Genomic DNA, 21,895 nt, shown 5'->3' with positions numbered 1-21,895 from the left:
AGAGCCAGCCACAACACGCATTAAAGAGCCAGCCACAGCACGCATTAAAGAGCCAGCCACAGCACGCATTAAAGAGCCAGCCACAGCACGCATTAAAGAGCCAGCCACAACACGCATTAAAGAGCCAGCCACAACACGCATTAAAGAGCCAGTCACAACACGCATTAAAGAGCCAGCCACAACACGCATTAAAGAGCCAGCCACAACGCGCATTAAAGAGCCAGCCACAACGCGCATTAAAGAGCCAGCCACAACGCGCATTAAAGAGCCAGCCACAACGCGCATTAAAGAGCCAGCCACAACGCGCATTAAAGAGCCAGCCACAACGCGCATTAAAGAGCCAGCCACAACACGCATTAAAGAGCCAGCCACAACACGCATTAAAGAGCCAGCCACAACGCGCATTAAAGAGCCAGCCACAACGCGCATTAAAGAGCCAACCACAACGCGCATTAAAGAGCCAGCCACAACGCGCATTAAAGAGCCAGCCACAACGCGCATTAAAGAGCCAGCCACAACGCGCATTAAAGAGCCAGCCACAACACGCATTAAAGAGCCAGCCACAACACGCATTAAAGAGCCAGCCACAACACGCATTAAAGAGCCAGCCACAACACGCATTAAAGAGCCAGCCACAACACGCATTAAAGAGCCAGCCACAACACGCATTAAAGAGCCAGCCACAACACGCATTAAAGAGCCAGCCACAACGCGCATTAAAGAGCCAGCCACAACGCGCATTAAAGAGCCAGCCACAACGCGCATTAAAGAGCCAGCCACAACGCGCATTAAAGAGCCAGTCACAACGCGCATTAAAGAGCCAGTCACAACGCGCATTAAAGAGCCAGCCACAACACGCATTAAAGAGCCAGCCACAACACGCATTAAAGAGCCAGCCACAACACTCATTAAAGAGCCAGCCACAACACGCATTAAAGAGCCAGCCACAACGCGCATTAAAGAGCCAGTCACAACGCGCATTAAAGAGCCAGCCACAACACGCATTAAAGAGCCAGCCACAACACGCATTAAAGAGCCAGCCACAACACTCATTAAAGAGCCAGCCACAACGCGCATTAAAGAGCCAGCCACAACGCGCATTAAAGAGCCAGCCACAACGCGCATTAAAGAGCCAGCCACAACGCGCATTAAAGAGCCAGCCACAACGCGCATTAAAGAGCCAGCCACAACACGCATTAAAGAGCCAGCCACAACGCGCATTAAAGAGCCAGCCACAACACGCATTAAAGAGCCAGCCACAACACGCATTAAAGAGCCAGCCACAACGCGCATTAAAGAGCCAGCCACAACGCGCATTAAAGAACCAGCCACAACGCGCATTAAAGAGCCAGCCACAACACGCATTAAAGAGCCAGCCACAACACGCATTAAAGAGCCAGCCACAACACGCATTAAAGAGCCAGCCACAACACGCATTAAAGAGCCAGCCACAACACGCATTAAAGAGCCAGCCACAACACGCATTAAAGAGCCAGTCACAACACGCATTAAAGAGCCAGCCACAACACGCATTAAAGAGCCAGCCACAACACGCATTAAAGAGCCAGCCACAACACGCATTAAAGAGCCAGCCAGAACACGCATTAAAGAGCCAGCCACAACACTCATTAAAGAGCCAGCCACAACGCGCATTAAAGAGCCAGCCACAACGCGCATTAAAGAGCCAGCCACAACGCGCATTAAAGAGCCAGCCACAACGCGCATTAAAGAGCCAGCCACAACGCGCATTAGAGAGCCAGCCACAACGCGCATTAAAGAGCCAGCCACAACGCGCATTAAAGAGCCAGCCACAACGCGCATTAAAGAGCCAGCCACAACACGCATTAAAGAGCCAGCCACAACGCGCATTAAAGAGCCAGCCACAACGCGCATTAGAGAGCCAGCCACAACGCGCATTAAAGAGCCAGCCACAACGCGCATTAAAGAGCCAGCCACAACGCGCATTAAAGAGCCAGCCACAACGCGCATTAAAGAGCCAGCCACAACACGCATTAAAGAGCCAGCCACAACACGCATTAAAGAGCCAGCCACAGCACGCATTAAAGAGCCAGCCACAGCACGCATTAAAGAGCCAGCCACAGCACGCATTAAAGAGCCAGCCACAACACGCATTAAAGAGCCAGCCACAACACGCATTAAAGAGCCAGTCACAACACGCATTAAAGAGCCAGCCACAACACGCATTAAAGAGCCAGCCACAACGCGCATTAAAGAGCCAGCCACAACGCGCATTAAAGAGCCAGCCACAACGCGCATTAAAGAGCCAGCCACAACGCGCATTAAAGAGCCAGCCACAACGCGCATTAAAGAGCCAGCCACAACGCGCATTAAAGAGCCAGCCACAACGCGCATTAAAGAGCCAGCCACAACACGCATTAAAGAGCCAGCCACAACGCGCATTAAAGAGCCAGCCACAACGCGCATTAAAGAGCCAGCCACAACGCGCATTAAAGAGCCAGCCACAACACGCATTAAAGAGCCAGCCACAACGCGCATTAAAGAGCCAGCAACAACGCGCATTAAAGAGCCAACCACAACGCGCATTAAAGAGCCAACCACAACGCGCATTAAAGAGCCAGCCACAACGCGCATTAAAGAGCCAGCCACAACACGCATTAAAGAGCCAGCCACAACGCGCATTAAAGAGCCAGCCACAACACGCATTAAAGAGCCAGCCACAACACGCATTAAAGAGCCAGCCACAACACGCATTAAAGAGCCAGCCACAACACGCATTAAAGAGCCAGCCACAACACGCATTAAAGAGCCAGCCACAACACGCATTAAAGAGCCAGCCACAACACGCATTAAAGAGCCAGCCACAACACGCATTAAAGAGCCAGCCACAACACGCATTAAAGAGCCAGCCACAACACGCATTAAAGAGCCAGCCACAGCACGCATTAAAGAGCCAGTCACAACGCGCATTAAAGAGCCAGCCACAACACGCATTAAAGAGCCAGTCACAACACGCATTAAAGAGCCAGCCACAACACGCATTAAAGAGCCAGCCACAGCGCGCATTAAAGAGCCAGTCACAACGCGCATTAAAGAGCCAGCCACAACACGCATTAAAGAGCCAGCCACAACACGCATTAAAGAGCCAGCCACAACGCGCATTAAAGAGCCAGCCACAACACGCATTAAAGAGCCAGTCACAACGTGCATTAAAGAGCCAGCCACAACACGCATTAAAGAGCCAGCCACAACACGCATTAAAGAGCCAGCCACAACACGCATTAAAGAGCCAGCCACAACGCGCATTAAAGAGCCAGCCACAACACGCATTAAAGAGCCAGTCACAACGCGCATTAAAGAGCCAGCCACAACACGCATTAAAGAGCCAGTCACAACGCGCATTAAAGAGCCAGTCACAACGCGCATTAAAGAGCCAGTCACAACACGCATTAAAGAGCCAGTCACAACACGCATTAAAGAGCCAGCCACAACGCGCATTAAAGAGCCAGCCACAACGCGCATTAAAGAGCCAGCCACAACGCGCATTAAAGAGCCAGCCACAACACGCATTAAAGAGCCAGCCACAACGCGCATTAAAGAGCCAACCACAACGCGCATTAAAGAGCCAACCACAACGCGCATTAAAGAGCCAGCCACAACGCGCATTAAAGAGCCAGCCACAACACGCATTAAAGAGCCAGCCACAACGCGCATTAAAGAGCCAGCCACAACACGCATTAAAGAGCCAGCCACAACACGCATTAAAGAGCCAGCCACAACACGCATTAAAGAGCCAGCCACAACACGCATTAAAGAGCCAGCCACAACACGCATTAAAGAGCCAGCCACAACACGCATTAAAGAGCCAGCCACAACGCGCATTAAAGAGCCAGCCACAGCGCGCATTAAAGAGCCAGTCACAACGCGCATTAAAGAGCCAGCCACAACACGCATTAAAGAGCCAGTCACAACACGCATTAAAGAGCCAGCCACAACACGCATTAAAGAGCCAGCCACAGCACGCATTAAAGAGCCAGTCACAACGCGCATTAAAGAGCCAGCCACAACACGCATTAAAGAGCCAGCCACAACGCGCATTAAAGAGCCAGCCACAACGCGCATTAAAGAGCCAACCACAACACGCATTAAAGAGCCAGTCACAACGCGCATTAAAGAGCCAGCCACAACACGCATTAAAGAGCCAGCCACAACACGCATTAAAGAGCCAGCCACAACACGCATTAAAGAGCCAGCCACAACGCGCATTAAAGAGCCAGCCACAACACGCATTAAAGAGCCAGCCACAACGCGCATTAAAGAGCCAGCCACAACACGCATTAAAGAGCCAGTCACAACACGCATTAAAGAGCCAGTCACAACACGCATTAAAGAGCCAGCCACAACACGCATTAAAGAGCCAGCCACAACGCGCATTAAAGAGCCAGTCACAACGCGCATTAAAGAGCCAGCCACAACGCGCATTAAAGAGCCAGTCACAACGCGCATTAAAGAGCCAGCCACAACACGCATTAAAGAGCCAGCCACAACACGCATTAAAGAGCCAGCCACAACACGCATTAAAGAGCCAGCCACAACGCGCATTAAAGAGCCAGTCACAATGCGCATTAAAGAGCCAGTCACAACACGCATTAAAGAGCCAGCCACAACACGCATTAAAGAGCCAGTCACAACACGCATTAAAGAGCCAGCCACAACACGCATTAAAGAGCCAGTCACAACACGCATTAAAGAGCCAGTCACAACACGCATTAAAGAGCCAGCCACAACACGCATTAAAGAGCCAGTCACAACACGCATTAAAGAGCCAGCCACAACACGCATTAAAGAGCCAGCCACAACACGCATTAAAGAGCCAGCCACAACGCGCATTAAAGAGCCAGCCACAACGCGCATTAAAGAGCCAGCCACAACGCGCATTAAAGAGCCAGCCACAACACGCATTAAAGAGCCAGCCACAACACGCATTAAAGAGCCAGCCACAACACGCATTAAAGAGCCAGCCACAACACGCATTAAAGAGCCAGCCACAGCACGCATTAAAGAGCCAGCCACAGCACGCATTAAAGAGCCAGTCACAACGCGCATTAAAGAGCCAGCCACAACACGCATTAAAGAGCCAGCCACAACACGCATTAAAGAGCCAGCCACAACACGCATTAAAGAGCCAGCCACAGCGCGCATTAAAGAGCCAGTCACAACGCGCATTAAAGAGCCAGCCACAACACGCATTAAAGAGCCAGCCACAACACGCATTACAGAGCCAGCCACAACGCGCATTAAAGAGCCAGCCACAACGCGCATTAAAGAGCCAACCACAACACGCATTAAAGAGCCAGTCACAACGCGCATTAAAGAGCCAGCCACAACACGCATTAAAGAGCCAGCCACAACGCGCATTAAAGAGCCAGCCACAACGCGCATTAAAGAGCCAGCCACAACGCGCATTAAAGAGCCAGTCACAACGCGCATTAAAGAGCCAGCCACAACACGCATTAAAGAGCCAGTCACAACACGCATTAAAGAGCCAGTCACAACACGCATTAAAGAGCCAGCCACAACACGCATTAAAGAGCCAACCACAACACGCATTAAAGAGCCAGCCACAACGCGCATTAAAGAGCCAGCCACAACGCGCATTAAAGAGCCAGTCACAACGCGCATTAAAGAGCCAGCCACAACGCGCATTAAAGTGCCAGTCACAACACGCATTAAAGAGCCAGCCACAACACGCATTAAAGAGCCAGTCACAACACGCATTAAAGAGCCAGTCACAACACGCATTAAAGAGCCAGCCACAACACGCATTAAAGAGCCAACCACAACGCGCATTAAAGAGCCAGCCACAACGCGCATTAAAGAGCCAGCCACAACGCGCATTAAAGAGCCAGTCACAACGCGCATTAAAGAGCCAGCCACAACGCGCATTAAAGAGCCAGTCACAACGCGCATTAAAGAGCCAGCCACAACACGCATTAAAGAGCCAGCCACAACACGCATTAAAGAGCCAGCCACAACGCGCATTAAAGAGCCAGTCACAACGCGCATTAAAGAGCCAGTCACAACGCGCATTAAGGAGCCAGTCACAACACGCATTAAAGAGCCAGCCACAACACGCATTAAAGAGCCAGCCACAACACGCATTAAAGAGCCAGCCACAACACGCATTAAAGAGCCAGCCACAACGCGCATTAAAGAGCCAGTCACAACGCGCATTAAAGAGCCAGCCACAACACGCATTAAAGAGCCAGCCACAACACGCATTAAAGAGCAAGCCATAACGCGCATTAAAGAGCCAGTCACAACGCGCATTAAAGAGCCAGTCACAACACGCATTAAAGAGCCAGTCACAACACGCATTAAAGAGCCAGCCACAACACGCATTAAAGAGCCAGTCACAACACGCATTAAAGAGCCAGCCACAACACGCATTAAAGAGCCAACCACAACACGCATTAAAGAGCCAGCCACAACACGCATTAAAGAGCCAGCCACAACACGCATTAAAGAGCCAGCCACAACGCGCATTAAAGAGCCAGTCACAACGCGCATTAAAGAGCCAGCCACAACGCGCATTAAAGAGCCAGTCACAACGCGCATTAAAGAGCCAGCCACAACACGCATTAAAGAGCCAGCCACAACACGCATTAAAGAGCCAGCCACAACACGCATTAAAGAGCCAGCCACAACGCGCATTAAAGAGCCAGTCACAACGCGCATTAAAGAGCCAGTCACAACGCGCATTAAAGAGCCAGCCACAACACGCATTAAAGAGCCAGCCACAACGCGCATTAAAGAGCCAGCCACAACGCGCATTAAAGAGCCAACCACAACGCGCATTAAAGAGCCAGTCACAACGCGCATTAAAGAGCCAACCACAACGCGCATTAAAGAGCCAGCCACAACACGCATTAAAGAGCCAGCCACAACACGCATTAAAGAGCCAGCAACAACACGCATTAAAGAGCCAGTCAGAACACGCATTAAAGAGCCAGCCACAACGCGCATTAAAGAGCCAACCACAACGCGCATTAAAGAGCCAGCCACAACACGCATTAAAGAGCCAGCAACAACACGCATTAAAGAGCCAGCAACAACGCGCATTAAAGAGCCAGTCAGAACGCGCATTAAAGAGCCAGCCACAACACGCATTAAAGAGCCAGCCACAACGCGCATTAAAGAGCCAGCCACAACACGCATTAAAGAGCCAGCCACAACGCGCATTAAAGAGCCAGCCACAACACGCATTAAAGAGCCAGCCACAACACGCATTAAAGAGCCAGCCACAACACGCATTAAGGAGCCAGTCACAACGCGCATTAAAGAGCCAGCCACAACACGCATTATAGAGCCAGCCACAACGCGCATTAAAGAGCCAGCCACAACGCGCATTAAAGAGCCAGCCACAACGCGCATTAAAGAGCCAGCCACAACGCGCATTAAAGAGCCAGCCACAACGCGCATTAAAGAGCCAGCCACAACGCGCATTAAAGAGCCAGCCACAACGCGCATTAAAGAGCCAGCCACAACGCGCATTAAAGAGCCAGCCACAACGCGCATTAAAGAGCCAGCCACAACGCGCATTAAAGAGCCAGCCACAACGCGCATTAAAGAGCCAGCCACAACACGCATTAAAGAGCCAGCCACAACACGCATTAAAGAGCCAGCCACAACACGCATTAAAGAGCCAGCCACAACACGCATTAAAGAGCCAGCCACAACACGCATTAAAGAGCCAGCCACAACACGCATTAAAGAGCCAGCCACAACACGCATTAAAGAGCCAGCCACAACACGCATTAAAGAGCCAGCCACAACACGCATTAAAGAGCCAGCCACAACACGCATTAAAGAGCCAGCCACAACACGCATTAAAGAGCCAGCCACAACACGCATTAAAGAGCCAGCCACAACACGCATTAAAGAGCCAGCCACAACACGCATTAAAGAGCCAGCCACAACACGCATTAAAGAGCCAGCCACAACACGCATTAAAGAGCCAGTCACAACACGCATTAAAGAGCCAGCCACAACACGCATTAAAGAGCCAGCCACAACACGCATTAAAGAGCCAGCCACAACACGCATTAAAGAGCCAGCCACAACACGCATTAAAGAGCCAGCCACAACACTCATTAAAGAGCCAGCCACAACGCGCATTAAAGAGCCAGCCACAACGCGCATTAAAGAGCCAGCCACAACGCGCATTAAAGAGCCAGCCACAACGCGCATTAGAGAGCCAGCCACAACGCGCATTAAAGAGCCAGCCACAACGCGCATTAAAGAGCCAGCCACAACGCGCATTAAAGAGCCAGCCACAACGCGCATTAAAGAGCCAGCCACAACGCGCATTAAAGAGCCAGCCACAACGCGCATTAAAGAGCCAGCCACAACGCGCATTAAAGAGCCAGCCACAACGCGCATTAAAGAGCCAGCCACAACACGCATTAAAGAGCCAGCCACAACGCGCATTAAAGAGCCAGCCACAACGCGCATTAAAGAGCCAGCCACAACGCGCATTAAAGAGCCAGCCACAACACGCATTAAAGAGCCAGCCACAACACCCATTAAAGAGCCAGCCACAACGCGCATTAAAGAGCCAGTCACAACACGCATTAAAGAGCCAGTCACAACACGCATTAAAGAGCCAGCCACAACACCCATTAAAGAGCCAGCCACAACGCGCATTAAAGAGCCAGTCACAACACGCATTAAAGAGCCAGTCACAACACGCATTAAAGAGCCAGTCACAACACGCATTAAAGAGCCAGCCACAACCCGCATTAAAGAGCCAACCACAACACGCATTAAAGAGCCAGCCACAACACGCATTAAAGAGCCAGCCACAACGCGCATTAAAGAGCCAGCCACAACGCGCATTAAAGAGCCAGTCACAACGCGCATTAAAGAGCCAGCCACAACGCGCATTAAAGAGCCAGTCACAACGCGCATTAAAGAGCCAGCCACAACGCGCATTAAAGAGCCAGCCACAACACGCATTAAAGAGCCAGCCACAACGCGCATTAAAGAGCCAGTCACAACGCGCATTAAAGAGCCAGCCACAACACGCATTAAAGAGCCAGCCACAACACGCATTAAAGAGCCAGCCACAACACGCATTAAAGAGCCAGCCACAACGCGTATTAAAGAGCCAGCCACAACGCGCATTAAAGAGCCAGTCACAACGCGCATTAAAGAGCCAGTCACAACACGCATTAAAGAGCCAGCCACAACACGCATTAAAGAGCCAGCCACAACACGCATTAAAGAGCCAGCCACAACGCGCATTAAAGAGCCAGCCACAACGCGCATTAAAGAGCCAGCCACAACACGCATTAAAGAGCCAGCCACAACGCGCATTAAAGAGCCAGCCACAACGCGCATTAAAGAGCCAGCCACAACGCGCATTAAAGAGCCAGCCACAACACGCATTAAAGAGCCAGCCACAACACGCATTAAAGAGCCAGCCACAACACGCATTAAAGAGCCAGCCACAACACGCATTAAAGAGCCAACCACAACACGCATTAAAGAGCCAGCCACAACACGCATTAAAGAGCCAGCCACAACACGCATTAAAGAGCCAGCCACAACACGCATTAAAGAGCCAGTCACAACGCGCATTAAAGAGCCAGCCACAACACGCATTAAAGAGCCAGCCACAACACGCATTAAAGAGCCAGCCACAACACGCATTAAAGAGCCAGCCACAACACGCATTAAAGAGCCAGCCACAACGCGCATTAAAGAGCCAGTCACAACGCGCATTAAAGAGCCAGCCACAACGCGCATTAAAGAGCCAGTCACAACACGCATTAAAGAGCCAGTCACAACACGCATTAAAGAGCCAGCCACAACACGCATTAAAGAGCCAACCACAACACGCATTAAAGAGCCAGCCACAACGCGCATTAAAGAGCCAGTCACAACGCGCATTAAAGAGCCAGCCACAACACGCATTAAAGAGCCAGCCACAACGCGCATTAAAGAGCCAGCCACAACGCGCATTAAAGAGCCAGTCACAACGCGCATTAAAGAGCCAGCCACAACACGCATTAAAGAGCCAGCCACAACGCGCATTAAAGAGCCAGCCACAACGCGCATTAAAGAGCCAGTCACAACGCGCATTAAAGAGCCAGCCACAACACGCATTAAAGAGCCAGCCACAACACGCATTAAAGAGCCAGCCACAACACGCATTAAAGAGCCAGCCACAACGCGCATTAAAGAGCCAGTCACAACGCGCATTAAAGAGCCAGTCACAACACGCATTAAAGAGCCAGCCACAACGCGCATTAAAGAGCCAGTCACAACACGCATTAAAGAGCCAGCCACAACACGCATTAAAGAGCCAGCCACAACACGCATTAAAGAGCCAGCCACAACACGCATTAAAGAGCCAGCCACAACGCGCATTAAAGAGCCAGTCACAACGCGCATTAAAGAGCCAGCCACAACACGGATTAAAGAGCCAGCCACAACGCGCATTAAAGAGCCAGCCACAACGCGCATTAAAGAGCCAGTCACAACGCGCATTAAAGAGCCAGCCACAACACGCATTAAAGAGCCAGCCACAACACGCATTAAAGAGCCAGTCACAACACGCATTAAAGAGCCAGCCACAACACGCATTAAAGAGCCAACCACAACACGCATTAAAGAGCCAGCCACAACACGCATTAAAGAGCCAGCCACAACACGCATTAAAGAGCCAGCCACAACGCGCATTAAAGAGCCAGTCACAACGCGCATTAAAGAGCCAGCCACAACACGCATTAAAGAGCCAGTCACAACGCGCATTAAAGAGCCAGCCACAACACGCATTAAAGAGCCAGCCACAACACGCATTAAAGAGCCAGCCACAACGCGCATTAAAGAGCCAGTCACAACGCGCATTAAAGAGCCAGTCACAACGCGCATTAAAGAGCCAGTCACAACGCGCATTAAAGAGCCAGCCACAACACGCATTAAAGAGCCAGCCACAACACGCATTAAAGAGCCAGTCACAACGCGAATTAAAGAGCCAGCCACAACGCGCATTAAAGAGCCAGTCACAACGCGCATTAAAGAGCCAGCCACAACACGCATTAAAGAGCCAGCCACAACACGCATTAAAGAGCCAGCCACAACGCGCATTAAAGAGCCAGCCACAACGCGCATTAAAGAGCCAGTCACAACGCGCATTAAAGAGCCAGTCACAACACGCATTAAAGAGCCAGCCACAACACGCATTAAAGAGCCAGCCACAACACGCATTAAAGAGCCAGCCACAACACGCATTAAAGAGCCAGTCACAACACGCATTAAAGAGCCAGTCACAACACGCATTAAAGAGCCAGCCACAACACGCATTAAAGAGCCAGCCACAACACGCATTAAAGAGCCAGCCACAACACGCATTAAAGAGCCAGCCACAACACGCATTAAAGAGCCAGCCACAACACGCATTAAAGAGCCAGCCACAACACGCATTAAAGAGCCAGCCACAACACGCATTAAAGAGCCAGTCACAACACGCATTAAAGAGCCAGTCACAACACGCATTAAAGAGCCAGCCACAACACGCATTAAAGAGCCAGTCACAACACGCATTAAAGAGCCAGCCACAACACGCATTAAAGAGCCAGCCACAACACGCATTAAAGAGCCAGCCACAACACGCATTAAAGAGCCAGCCACAACACGCATTAAAGAGCCAGCCACAACGCGCATTAAAGAGCCAGCCACAACGCGCATTAAAGAGCCAGCCACAACGCGCATTAAAGAGCCAGTCACAACGCGCATTAAAGAGCCAGCCACAACACGCATTAAAGAGCCAGCCACAACACGCATTAAAGAGCCAGTCACAACACGCATTAAAGAGCCAGCCACAACACGCATTAAAGAGCCAGCCACAACACGCATTAAAGAGCCAGCCACAACACGCATTAAAGAGCAAGTCACAACACGCATTAAAGAGCCAGCCACAACACGCGTTAAAGAGCCAGCCACAACACGCGTTAAAGAGCCAGCCACAACGCGCATTAAAGAGCCAGCCACAACGCGCATTAAAGAGCCAGTCACAACACGCATTAAAGAGCCAGCCACAACACGCATTAAAGAGCCAGCCACAACGCGCATTAAAGAGCCAGCCACAACGCGCATTAAAGAGCCAGCCACAACGCGCATTAAAGAGCCAGCCACAACGCGCATTAAAGAGCCAGCCACAACGCGCATTAAAGAGCCAGTCACAACACGCATTAAAGAGCCAGCCACAACACGCATTAAAGAGCCAGCCACAACGCGCATTAAAGAGCCAGCCACAACGCGCATTAAAGAGCCAGCCACAACGCGCATTAAAGAGCCAGTCACAACGCGCATTAAAGAGCCAGTCACAACGCGCATTAAAGAGCCAGTCACAACGCGCATTAAAGAGCCAGCCACAACACGCATTAAAGAGCCAGCCACAACACGCATTAAAGAGCCAGTCACAACGCGAATTAAAGAGCCAGCCACAACGCGCATTAAAGAGCCAGCCACAACACGCATTAAAGAGCCAGCCACAACGCGCATTAAAGAGCCAGCCACAACGCGCATTAAAGAGCCAGCCACAACGCGCATTAAAGAGCCAGTCACAACGCGCATTAAAGAGCCAGTCACAACACGCATTAAAGAGCCAGCCACAACACGCATTAAAGAGCCAGTCACAACACGCATTAAAGAGCCAGCCACAACACGCATTAAAGAGCCAGCCACAACACGCATTAAAGAGCCAGTCACAACACGCATTAAAGAGCCAGTCACAACACGCATTAAAGAGCCAGCCACAACACGCATTAAAGAGCCAGTCACAACGCGCATTAAAGAGCCAGTCACAACACGCATTAAAGAGCCAGCCACAACACGCATTAAAGAGCCAGCCACAACACGCATTAAAGAGCCAGCCACAACACGCATTAAAGAGCCAGTCACAACACGCATTAAAGAGCCAGTCACAACACGCATTAAAGAGCCAGCCACAACACGCATTAAAGAGCCAGTCACAACACGCATTAAAGAGCCAGCCACAACACGCATTAAAGAGCCAGCCACAACACGCATTAAAGAGCCAGCCACAACACGCATTAAAGAGCCAGCCACAACACGCATTAAAGAGCCAGCCACAACACGCATTAAAGAGCCAGTCACAACACGCATTAAAGAGCCAGTCACAACACGCATTAAAGAGCCAGCCACAACACGCATTAAAGAGCCAGTCACAACACGCATTAAAGAGCCAGCCACAACACGCATTAAAGAGCCAGCCGCAACACGCATTAAAGAGCCAGCCGCAACACGCATTAAAGAGCCAGCCACAACACGCATTAAAGAGCCAGCCACAACACGCATTAAAGAGCCAGCCACAACACGCATTAAAGAGCCAGCCACAACGCGCATTAAAGAGCCAGTCACAACGCGCATTAAAGAGCCAGCCACAACACGCATTAAAGAGCCAGCCACAACACGCATTAAAGAGCCAGTCACAACACGCATTAAAGAGCCAGCCACAACACGCATTAAAGAGCCAGCCACAACACGCATTAAAGAGCCAGCCACAACACGCATTAAAGAGCAAGTCACAACACGCATTAAAGAGCCAGCCACAACACGCATTAAAGAGCCAGCCACAACACGCATTAAAGAGCCAGCCACAACGCGCATTAAAGAGCCAGCCACAACGCGCATTAAAGAGCCAGCCACAACACGCATTAAAGAGCCAGCCACAACACGCATTAAAGAGCCAGCCACAACGCGCATTAAAGAGCCAGCCACAACGCGCATTAAAGAGCCAGCCACAACGCGCATTAAAGAGCCAGCCACAACACGCATTAAAGAGCCAGCCACAACGCGCATTAAAGAGCCAGTCACAACACGCATTAAAGAGCCAGCCACAACACGCATTAAAGAGCCAGCCACAACGCGCATTAAAGAGCCAGCCACAACGCGCATTAAAGAGCCAGTCACAACGCGCATTAAAGAGCCAGTCACAACGCGCATTAAAGAGCCAGTCACAACGCGCATTAAAGAGCCAGCCACAACACGCATTAAAGAGCCAGCCACAACACGCATTAAAGAGCCAGTCACAACGCGAATTAAAGAGCCAGCCACAACGCGCATTAAAGAGCCAGTCACAACGCGCATTAAAGAGCCAGCCACAACACGCATTAAAGAGCCAGCCACAACACGCATTAAAGAGCCAGCCACAACGCGCATTAAAGAGCCAGCCACAACGCGCATTAAAGAGCCAGCCACAACGCGCATTAAAGAGCCAGTCACAACGCGCATTAAAGAGCCAGTCACAACACGCATTAAAGAGCCAGCCACAACACGCATTAAAGAGCCAGTCACAACACGCATTAAAGAGCCAGCCACAACACGCATTAAAGAGCCAGCCACAACACGCATTAAAGAGCCAGTCACAACACGCATTAAAGAGCCAGTCACAACACGCATTAAAGAGCCAGCCACAACACGCATTAAAGAGCCAGCCACAACACGCATTAAAGAGCCAGCCACAACACGCATTAAAGAGCCAGTCACAACACGCATTAAAGAGCCAGCCACAACACGCATTAAAGAGCCAGCCACAACACGCATTAAAGAGCCAGTCACAACACGCATTAAAGAGCCAGCCACAACACGCATTAAAGAGCCAGCCACAACACGCATTAAAGAGCCAGCCACAACACGCATTAAAGAGCCAGCCACAACACGCATTAAAGAGCCAGCCACAACGCGCATTAAAGAGCCAGCCACAACGCGCATTAAAGAGCCAGCCACAACGCGCATTAAAGAGCCAGTCACAACACGCATTAAAGAGCCAGCCACAACACGCATTAAAGAGCCAGCCACAACACGCATTAAAGAGCCAGTCACAACACGCATTAAAGAGCCAGCCACAACACGCATTAAAGAGCCAGCCACAACACGCATTAAAGAGCCAGCCACAACACGCATTAAAGAGCCAGTCACAACACGCATTAAAGAGCCAGTCACAACGCGCATTAAAGAGCCAGTCACAACACGCATTAAAGAGCCAGCCACAACACGCATTAAAGAGCCAGCCACAACACGCATTAAAGAGCCAGCCACAACACGCATTAAAGAGCCAGCCACAACACGCATTAAAGAGCCAGCCACAACACGCATTAAAGAGCCAGCCACAACACGCATTAAAGAGCCAGTCACAACGCGCATTAAAGAGCCAGTCACAACGCGCATTAAAGAGCCAGCCACAACACGCATTAAAGAGCCAGCCACAGCACGCATTAAAGAGCCAGTCACAACGCGCATTAAAGAGCCAGCCACAACGCGCATTAAAGAGCCAGCCACAACGCGCATTAAAGAGCCAGCCACAACACGCATTAAAGAGCCAGTCACAACACGCATTAAAGAGCCAGCCACAACACGCATTAAAGAGCCAGCCACAACACGCATTAAAGAGCCAGTCACAACACGCATTAAAGAGCCAGCCACAACACGCATTAAAGAGCCAGCCACAACACGCATTAAAGAGCCAGCCACAACACGCATTAAAGAGCCAGTCACAACACGCATTAAAGAGCCAGCCACAACACGCATTAAAGAGCCAGCCACAACACGCATTAAAGAGCCAGCCACAACACGCATTAAAGAGCCAGCCACAACACGCATTAAAGAGCCAGCCACAACACGCATTAAAGAGCCAGCCACAACACGCATTAAAGAGCCAGCCACAACACGCATTAAAGAGCCAGTCACAACGCGCATTAAAGAGCCAGTCACAACGCGCATTAAAGAGCCAGCCACAACACGCATTAAAGAGCCAGCCACAGCGCGCATTAAAGAGCCACTCACAACACACATTAAAGAGCCAGCCACAACACGCATTAAAGAGCCAGCCACAACACGCATTAAAGAGCCAGCCACAACACGCATTAAAGAGCCACTCACAACACACATTAAAGAGCCAGTCACAACGCGCATTAAAGAGCCAGCCACAACACGCATTAAAGAGCCACTCACAACACACATTAAAGAGCCAGTCACAACGCGCATTAAAGAGCCAGTCACAACGCGCATTAAAGAGCCAGCCACAACACGCATTAAAGAGCCAGCCACAACGCGCATTAAAGAGCCAGCCACAACACGCATTAAAGAGCCAGTCACAACACGCATTAAAGAGCCAGCCACAACACGCATTAAAGAGCCAGCCACAACACGCATTAAAGAGCCAGTCACAACACGCATTAAAGAGCCAGCCACAACACGCATTAAAGAGCCAGCCACAACACGCATTAAAGAGCCAGCCACAACACGCATTAAAGAGCCAGTCACAACACGCATTAAAGAGCCAGCCACAACACGCATTAAAGAGCCAGCCACAACACGCATTAAAGAGCCAGCCACAACACGCATTAAAGAGCCAGCCACAACACGCATTAAAGAGCCAGCCACAACACGCATTAAAGAGCCAGCCACAACACGCATTAAAGAGCCAGCCACAACACGCATTAAAGAGCCAGTCACAATGCGCATTAAAGAGCCAGTCACAACGCGCATTAAAGAGCCAGCCACAACACGCATTAAAGAGCCAGCCACAGCACGCATTAAAGAGCCAGTCACAACGCGCATTAAAGAGCCAGCCACAACGCGCATTAAAGAGCCAGCCACAGCACGCATTAAAGAGCCAGTCACAACACGCATTAAAGAGCCAGCCACAACACGCATTAAAGAGCCAGCCACAACACGCATTAAAGAGCCAGCCACAGCACGCATTAAAGAGCCAGTCACAACACGCATTAAAGAGCCAGCCACAACACGCATTAAAGAGCCAGCCACAACACGCATTAAAGAGCCAGCCACAACACGCATTAAAGAGCCAGCCACAACACGCATTAAAGAGCCAGCCACAACACGCATTAAAGAGCCAGCCACAACACGCATTAAAGAGCCAGCCACAACACGCATTAAAGAGCCAGCCACAACACGCATTAAAGAGCCAGCCACAACACGCATTAAAGAGCCAGCCACAACACGCATTAAAGAGCCAGCCACAACACGCATTAAAGAGCCAGTCACAACGCGCATTAAAGAGCCAGTCACAACGCGCATTAAAGAGCCAGCCACAACACGCATTAAAGAGCCAGCCACAGCGCGCATTAAAGAGCCACTCACAACACACATTAAAGAGCCAGCCACAACACGCATTAAAGAGCCAGCCACAACACGCATTAAAGAGCCAGCCACAACACGCATTAAAGAGCCACTCACAACACACATTAAAGAGCCAGTCACAACGCGCATTAAAGAGCCAGCCACAACACGCATTAAAGAGCCACTCACAACACACATTAAAGAGCCAGTCACAACGCGCATTAAAGAGCCAGTCACAACGCGCATTAAAGAACCAGCCACAACACGCATTAAAGAGCCACTCACAACACACATTAAAGAGCCAGTCACAACGCGCATTAAAGAGCCAGTCACAACGCGCATTAAAGAGCCAGCCACAACACGCATTAAAGAGCCAGCCACAACGCGCATTAAAGAGCCAGCCACAACACGCATTAAAGAGCCAGTCACAACACGCATTAAAGAGCCAGCCACAACACGCATTAAAGAGCCAGCCACAACACGCATTAAAGAGCCAGTCACAACACGCATTAAAGAGCCAGCCACAACACGCATTAAAGAGCCAGCCACAACACGCATTAAAGAGCCAGCCACAACACGCATTAAAGAGCCAGTCACAACACGCATTAAAGAGCCAGCCACAACACGCATTAAAGAGCCAGCCACAACACGCATTAAAGAGCCAGCCACAACACGCATTAAAGAGCCAGCCACAACACGCATTAAAGAGCCAGCCACAACACGCATTAAAGAGCCAGCCACAACACGCATTAAAGAGCCAGCCACAACACGCATTAAAGAGCCAGTCACAACGCGCATTAAAGAGCCAGTCACAACGCGCATTAAAGAGCCAGCCACAACACGCATTAAAGAGCCAGCCACAGCACGCATTAAAGAGCCAGTCACAACGCGCATTAAAGAGCCAGCCACAACGCGCATTAAAGAGCCAGCCACAGCACGCATTAAAGAGCCAGTCACAACACGCATTAAAGAGCCAGCCACAACACGCATTAAAGAGCCAGTCACAACACGCATTAAAGAGCCAGCCACAGCACGCATTAAAGAGCCAGTCACAACACGCATTAAAGAGCCAGCCACAACACGCATTAAAGAGCCAGCCACAACACGCATTAAAGAGCCAGCCACAACACGCATTAAAGAGCCAGCCACAACACGCATTAAAGAGCCAGCCACAACGCGCATTAAAGAGCCAGCCACAGCACGCATTAAAGAGCCAGCCACAACACGCATTAAAGTGCCAGTCACAACACGCATTAAAGAGCCAGCCACAACACGCATTAAAGAGCCAGCCACAACACGCATTAAAGAGCCAGCCACAACACGCATTAAAGAGCCAGTCACAACGCGCATTAAAGAGCCAGCCACAACACGCATTAAAGAGCCAGCCACAACACGCATTAAAGAGCCAGCCACAACGCGCATTAAAGAGCCAGCCACAACGCGCATTAAAGAGCCAGCCACAACACGCATTAAAGAGCCAGCCACAACACGCATTAAAGAGCCAGTCACAACACGCATTAAAGAGCCAGCCACAACGCGCATTAAAGAGCCAGCCACAACACCCTATCCCCATAACCCAGTAACCCCACCCAACACTAAGGGCAATTTTGGACACTAAGGGCAATTTATCACGGCCAATCCACCTAACCTGCACATCTTTGGACTGTGGGAGGAAACCGGAGCACCCGGAGAAAACCCACGCAGGCACGGGGAGAACGTGCAGACTCCGCACAGACAGTGACCCAAGCCGGGAATCGAACCTGGGACCCTGGAGCTGTGAAGCAACTGTGCTAACCACTGTGCTACTGAGTGTGGAGAGGAAAGGGAGTTCACTGTCAAAGCTGGTGTGGAGGGGGGCGGGGCCGCCCACGGGGGCGACGGGAGGGGCGGGGCCGCGGGCGGGGGCGGGGCCGCAAGGGGCGGGGCTGCGGGGCCGCGGGGGGGCGGGGCCGCAGCGCGGTGGGGTGGGGGCGGGGCTGCGGCGCGGGGGGCGGGGCCGCGGGGGTCGGGGCCGCGGCGCGGGGGGCCTCGGGCCGCGGGCGCGGGGGGGGCGGGGCCGCGGCGCGGGGGGGCGGGGCCGCGGCGCGGGGGGGCGGGGCCGCGGCGCGGGGGGGCGGGGCCGCGGCGCGGGGGGGTTGGGCCGCGGGGGGGGGCGGGCCGCGGGGGGCGGGGCCTCGGGCCGCGGGCGGGGGGGCGGGGCGGGGCCGCGGGGGGGCGGGGCGGGGCCGCGGGGGGGCGGGGCGGGGCCGCGGCGCGGTGGCGGGGGGCGGGGCCGCGGGGGGCGGGGCCGCGGGGGTTGGACCCCGGGGCGGGGGGCGGGGCCGCGGGGGGGCGGGGCCGCGGGGGCTGGGGCTGGCGGGGCGGGGCCGCGGGGGGCGGGGCCGCGGCGCGGGGGGCGTGGCCGCGAGGGGGCGGGGCCGCGGGAGGCGGGGTGGCGGGGCCGCGGGAGGCGGGGGGGCGGGGCCGCGGCGCGGGGGGGCGGGGCCGCGGCGCGGGGGGGCGGGGCCGCGGGGGGCGGGGCGGGGCCGGGGCTGGGCGGGGCCGCGGGGGGGCGGGGCCGCGGGGCGGGGGGGCGGGGCCGCGGGGCGGGGGGGCGGGGCCGCGGGGCGGGGGGGCGGGGCCGCGGCGCGGGGGGGCGGGGCCGCGCCGCCGCAGTGAGCGCCGGGATGGAGCGCTGCGGGCCGGCACCGGGCCCGGGACACAAACGGAGCGAGAACAAGAAACCGCTCAGAGTGAAAGTGATCAGTCTGGGGAGCGCCGAGGTGGGAAAGGTGAGACCGGGGGAGTGGGGCAGGGAGGGTAAGTGAGGGGGGCAGGGGGGTAGGGGAGAGGGGTAAGGGAGGGGGGGCCAGGGGGGGGGGGGTAAGGGAGGGGGGGCCAGGGGGGGGGGGGTAAGGGAGGGGGGGCCAGGGGGGGGGGTAAGGAAGGGGGGGCAGGGAGGTGGGTAAGTAAGTGGGGACGGGGGGGGGCAAGGAAGGGGGGGCAGGGGGGGCAAGGAAGGGGGGGCAGGGGGGGCAAGGAAGGGGGGGCAGGGGGGGCAAGGAAGGGGGGGCAGGGGGGGCAAGGAAGGGGGGGCAGGGGGGGCAAGGAAGGGGGGGCAGGGGGGGCAAGGAAGGGGGGGCAGGGGGGGCAAGGAAGGGGGGGCAGGGGGGTAAGGAAGGGGGGGCAGGGGGGTAAGGAAGGGAGGGCGGGGGGTAAGGAAGGGGGGGCATGTGTGGTAAGGAAAGGGGGGCTGGGGGGTAAGTAACATAGAACATAGAACAATACAGCGCAGTACAGGCCCTTCGGCCCACGATGTTGCACCGAAACAAAAGCCATCTAACCTACACTATGCCATTATCATCCATATGTTTATCCAATAAACTTTTAAATGCCCTCAATGTTGGCGAGTTCACTACTGTAGCAGGTAGGGCATTCCACGGCCTCACTACTCTTTGCGTAAAGAACCTACCTCTGACCTCTGTCCTATATCTATTACCCCTCAGTTTAAAGTTATGTCCCCTCGTGCCAGCCATTTCCATCCGCGGGAGAAGGCTCTCACTGTCCACCCTATCCAACCCCCTGATCATTTTGTATGCCTCTATTAAGTCTCCTCTTAACCTTCTCTCCAACGAAAACAACCTCAAGTCCATCAGCCTTTCCTCATAAGATTTTCCCTCCATACCAGGCAACATCCTGGTAAATCTCCTCTGCACCCGCTCCAAAGCCTCCACGTCCTTCCTATAATGCGGTGACCAGAACTGTACGCAATACTCCAAATGCGGCCGTACCAGAGTTCTGTACAGCTGCAACATGACCTCCCGACTCCGGAACTCAATCCCTCTACCAATAAAGGCCAACACTCCATAGGCCTTCTTCACAACCCTATCAACCTGGGTGGCAACTTTCAGGGATCTATGTACATGGCCACCTAGATCCCTCTGCTCATCCACACTTTCAAGAACTTTACCATCAGCCAAATATTCCGCATTCCTGTTATTCCTTCCAAAGTGAATCACCTCACACTTCTCTACATTAAACTCCATTTGCCACCTCTTAGCCCAGCTCTGCAGCTTATCTATATCCCTCTGTAACCTGCTACATCCTTCCACACTATCGACAACACCACCGACTTTAGTATCGTCTGCAAATTTACTCACCCACCCTTCTGCGCCTTCCTCTAGGTCATTGATAAAAATGACAAACAGCAACGGCCCCAGAACAGATCCTTGTGGTACTCCACTTGTGACTGTACTCCATTCTGAACATTTCCCATCAACCACCACCCTCTGTCTTCTTTCAGCTAGCCAATTTCTGATCCACATCTCTAATTCACCCTCAATCCCCAGCCTCCGTATTTTTTGCAATAGCCTACCGTGGGGAACCTTATCAAACGCTTTGCTGAAATCCATATACACCACATCAACTGCTGTACCCTCCTCTACCTGTTCAGTCACCTTCTCAAAGAACTCAATAAGGTTTGTGAGGCATGACCTACCCTTCACAAAGCCATGCTGACTATCCCTATTCATATTATTCCTATCTAGATGATTATAAATCTTGTCTCTTATAATCCCCTCCAAGACTTTACCCACTACAGACGTGAGGCTCACCGGTCTATAGTTGCCGGGGTTGTCTCTGCTCCCCTTTTTGAACAAAGGGACCACATTTGCTGTCCTCCAGTCCTCTGGCACTATTCCTGTAGCCAATGATGACATAAAAATCAAAGCCAAAGGTCCAGCAATCTCTTCCCTGGCCTCCCAGA

At 52.6% G+C, this 21,895-nt stretch overlaps 1 protein-coding gene across 3 annotated transcripts in view; it reads left to right on the top strand.

Annotated features, from left to right (window-relative positions):
- The first annotated feature begins 19,776 nt into the window (after nucleotides 1-19,776).
- Nucleotides 19,777-21,895, top strand: part of dnajc27 (DnaJ (Hsp40) homolog, subfamily C, member 27) — a 63,059-nt gene continuing 60,940 nt past the window's right edge. For 2 of the 3 annotated variants that reach the window (XM_072515420.1, XM_072515401.1), the window contains exon 1: nucleotides 19,777-19,922. In XM_072515420.1, coding sequence (XP_072371521.1) covers nucleotides 19,818-19,922 — 105 coding nt within the window. In that variant the 5' untranslated portion in view covers nucleotides 19,777-19,817. The remainder of the gene's footprint in view (nucleotides 19,923-21,895) is intronic. The other variant, XM_072515410.1, reaches the window with a different exon arrangement.

The sequence above is a fragment of the Scyliorhinus torazame genome, chromosome 1 (genome assembly GCF_047496885.1).
Source record: "Scyliorhinus torazame isolate Kashiwa2021f chromosome 1, sScyTor2.1, whole genome shotgun sequence".
In the NCBI taxonomy this organism is placed as follows: Eukaryota; Metazoa; Chordata; class Chondrichthyes; order Carcharhiniformes; family Scyliorhinidae; genus Scyliorhinus; species Scyliorhinus torazame.
This window is presented reverse-complemented; position numbering and strand designations above follow the sequence as displayed.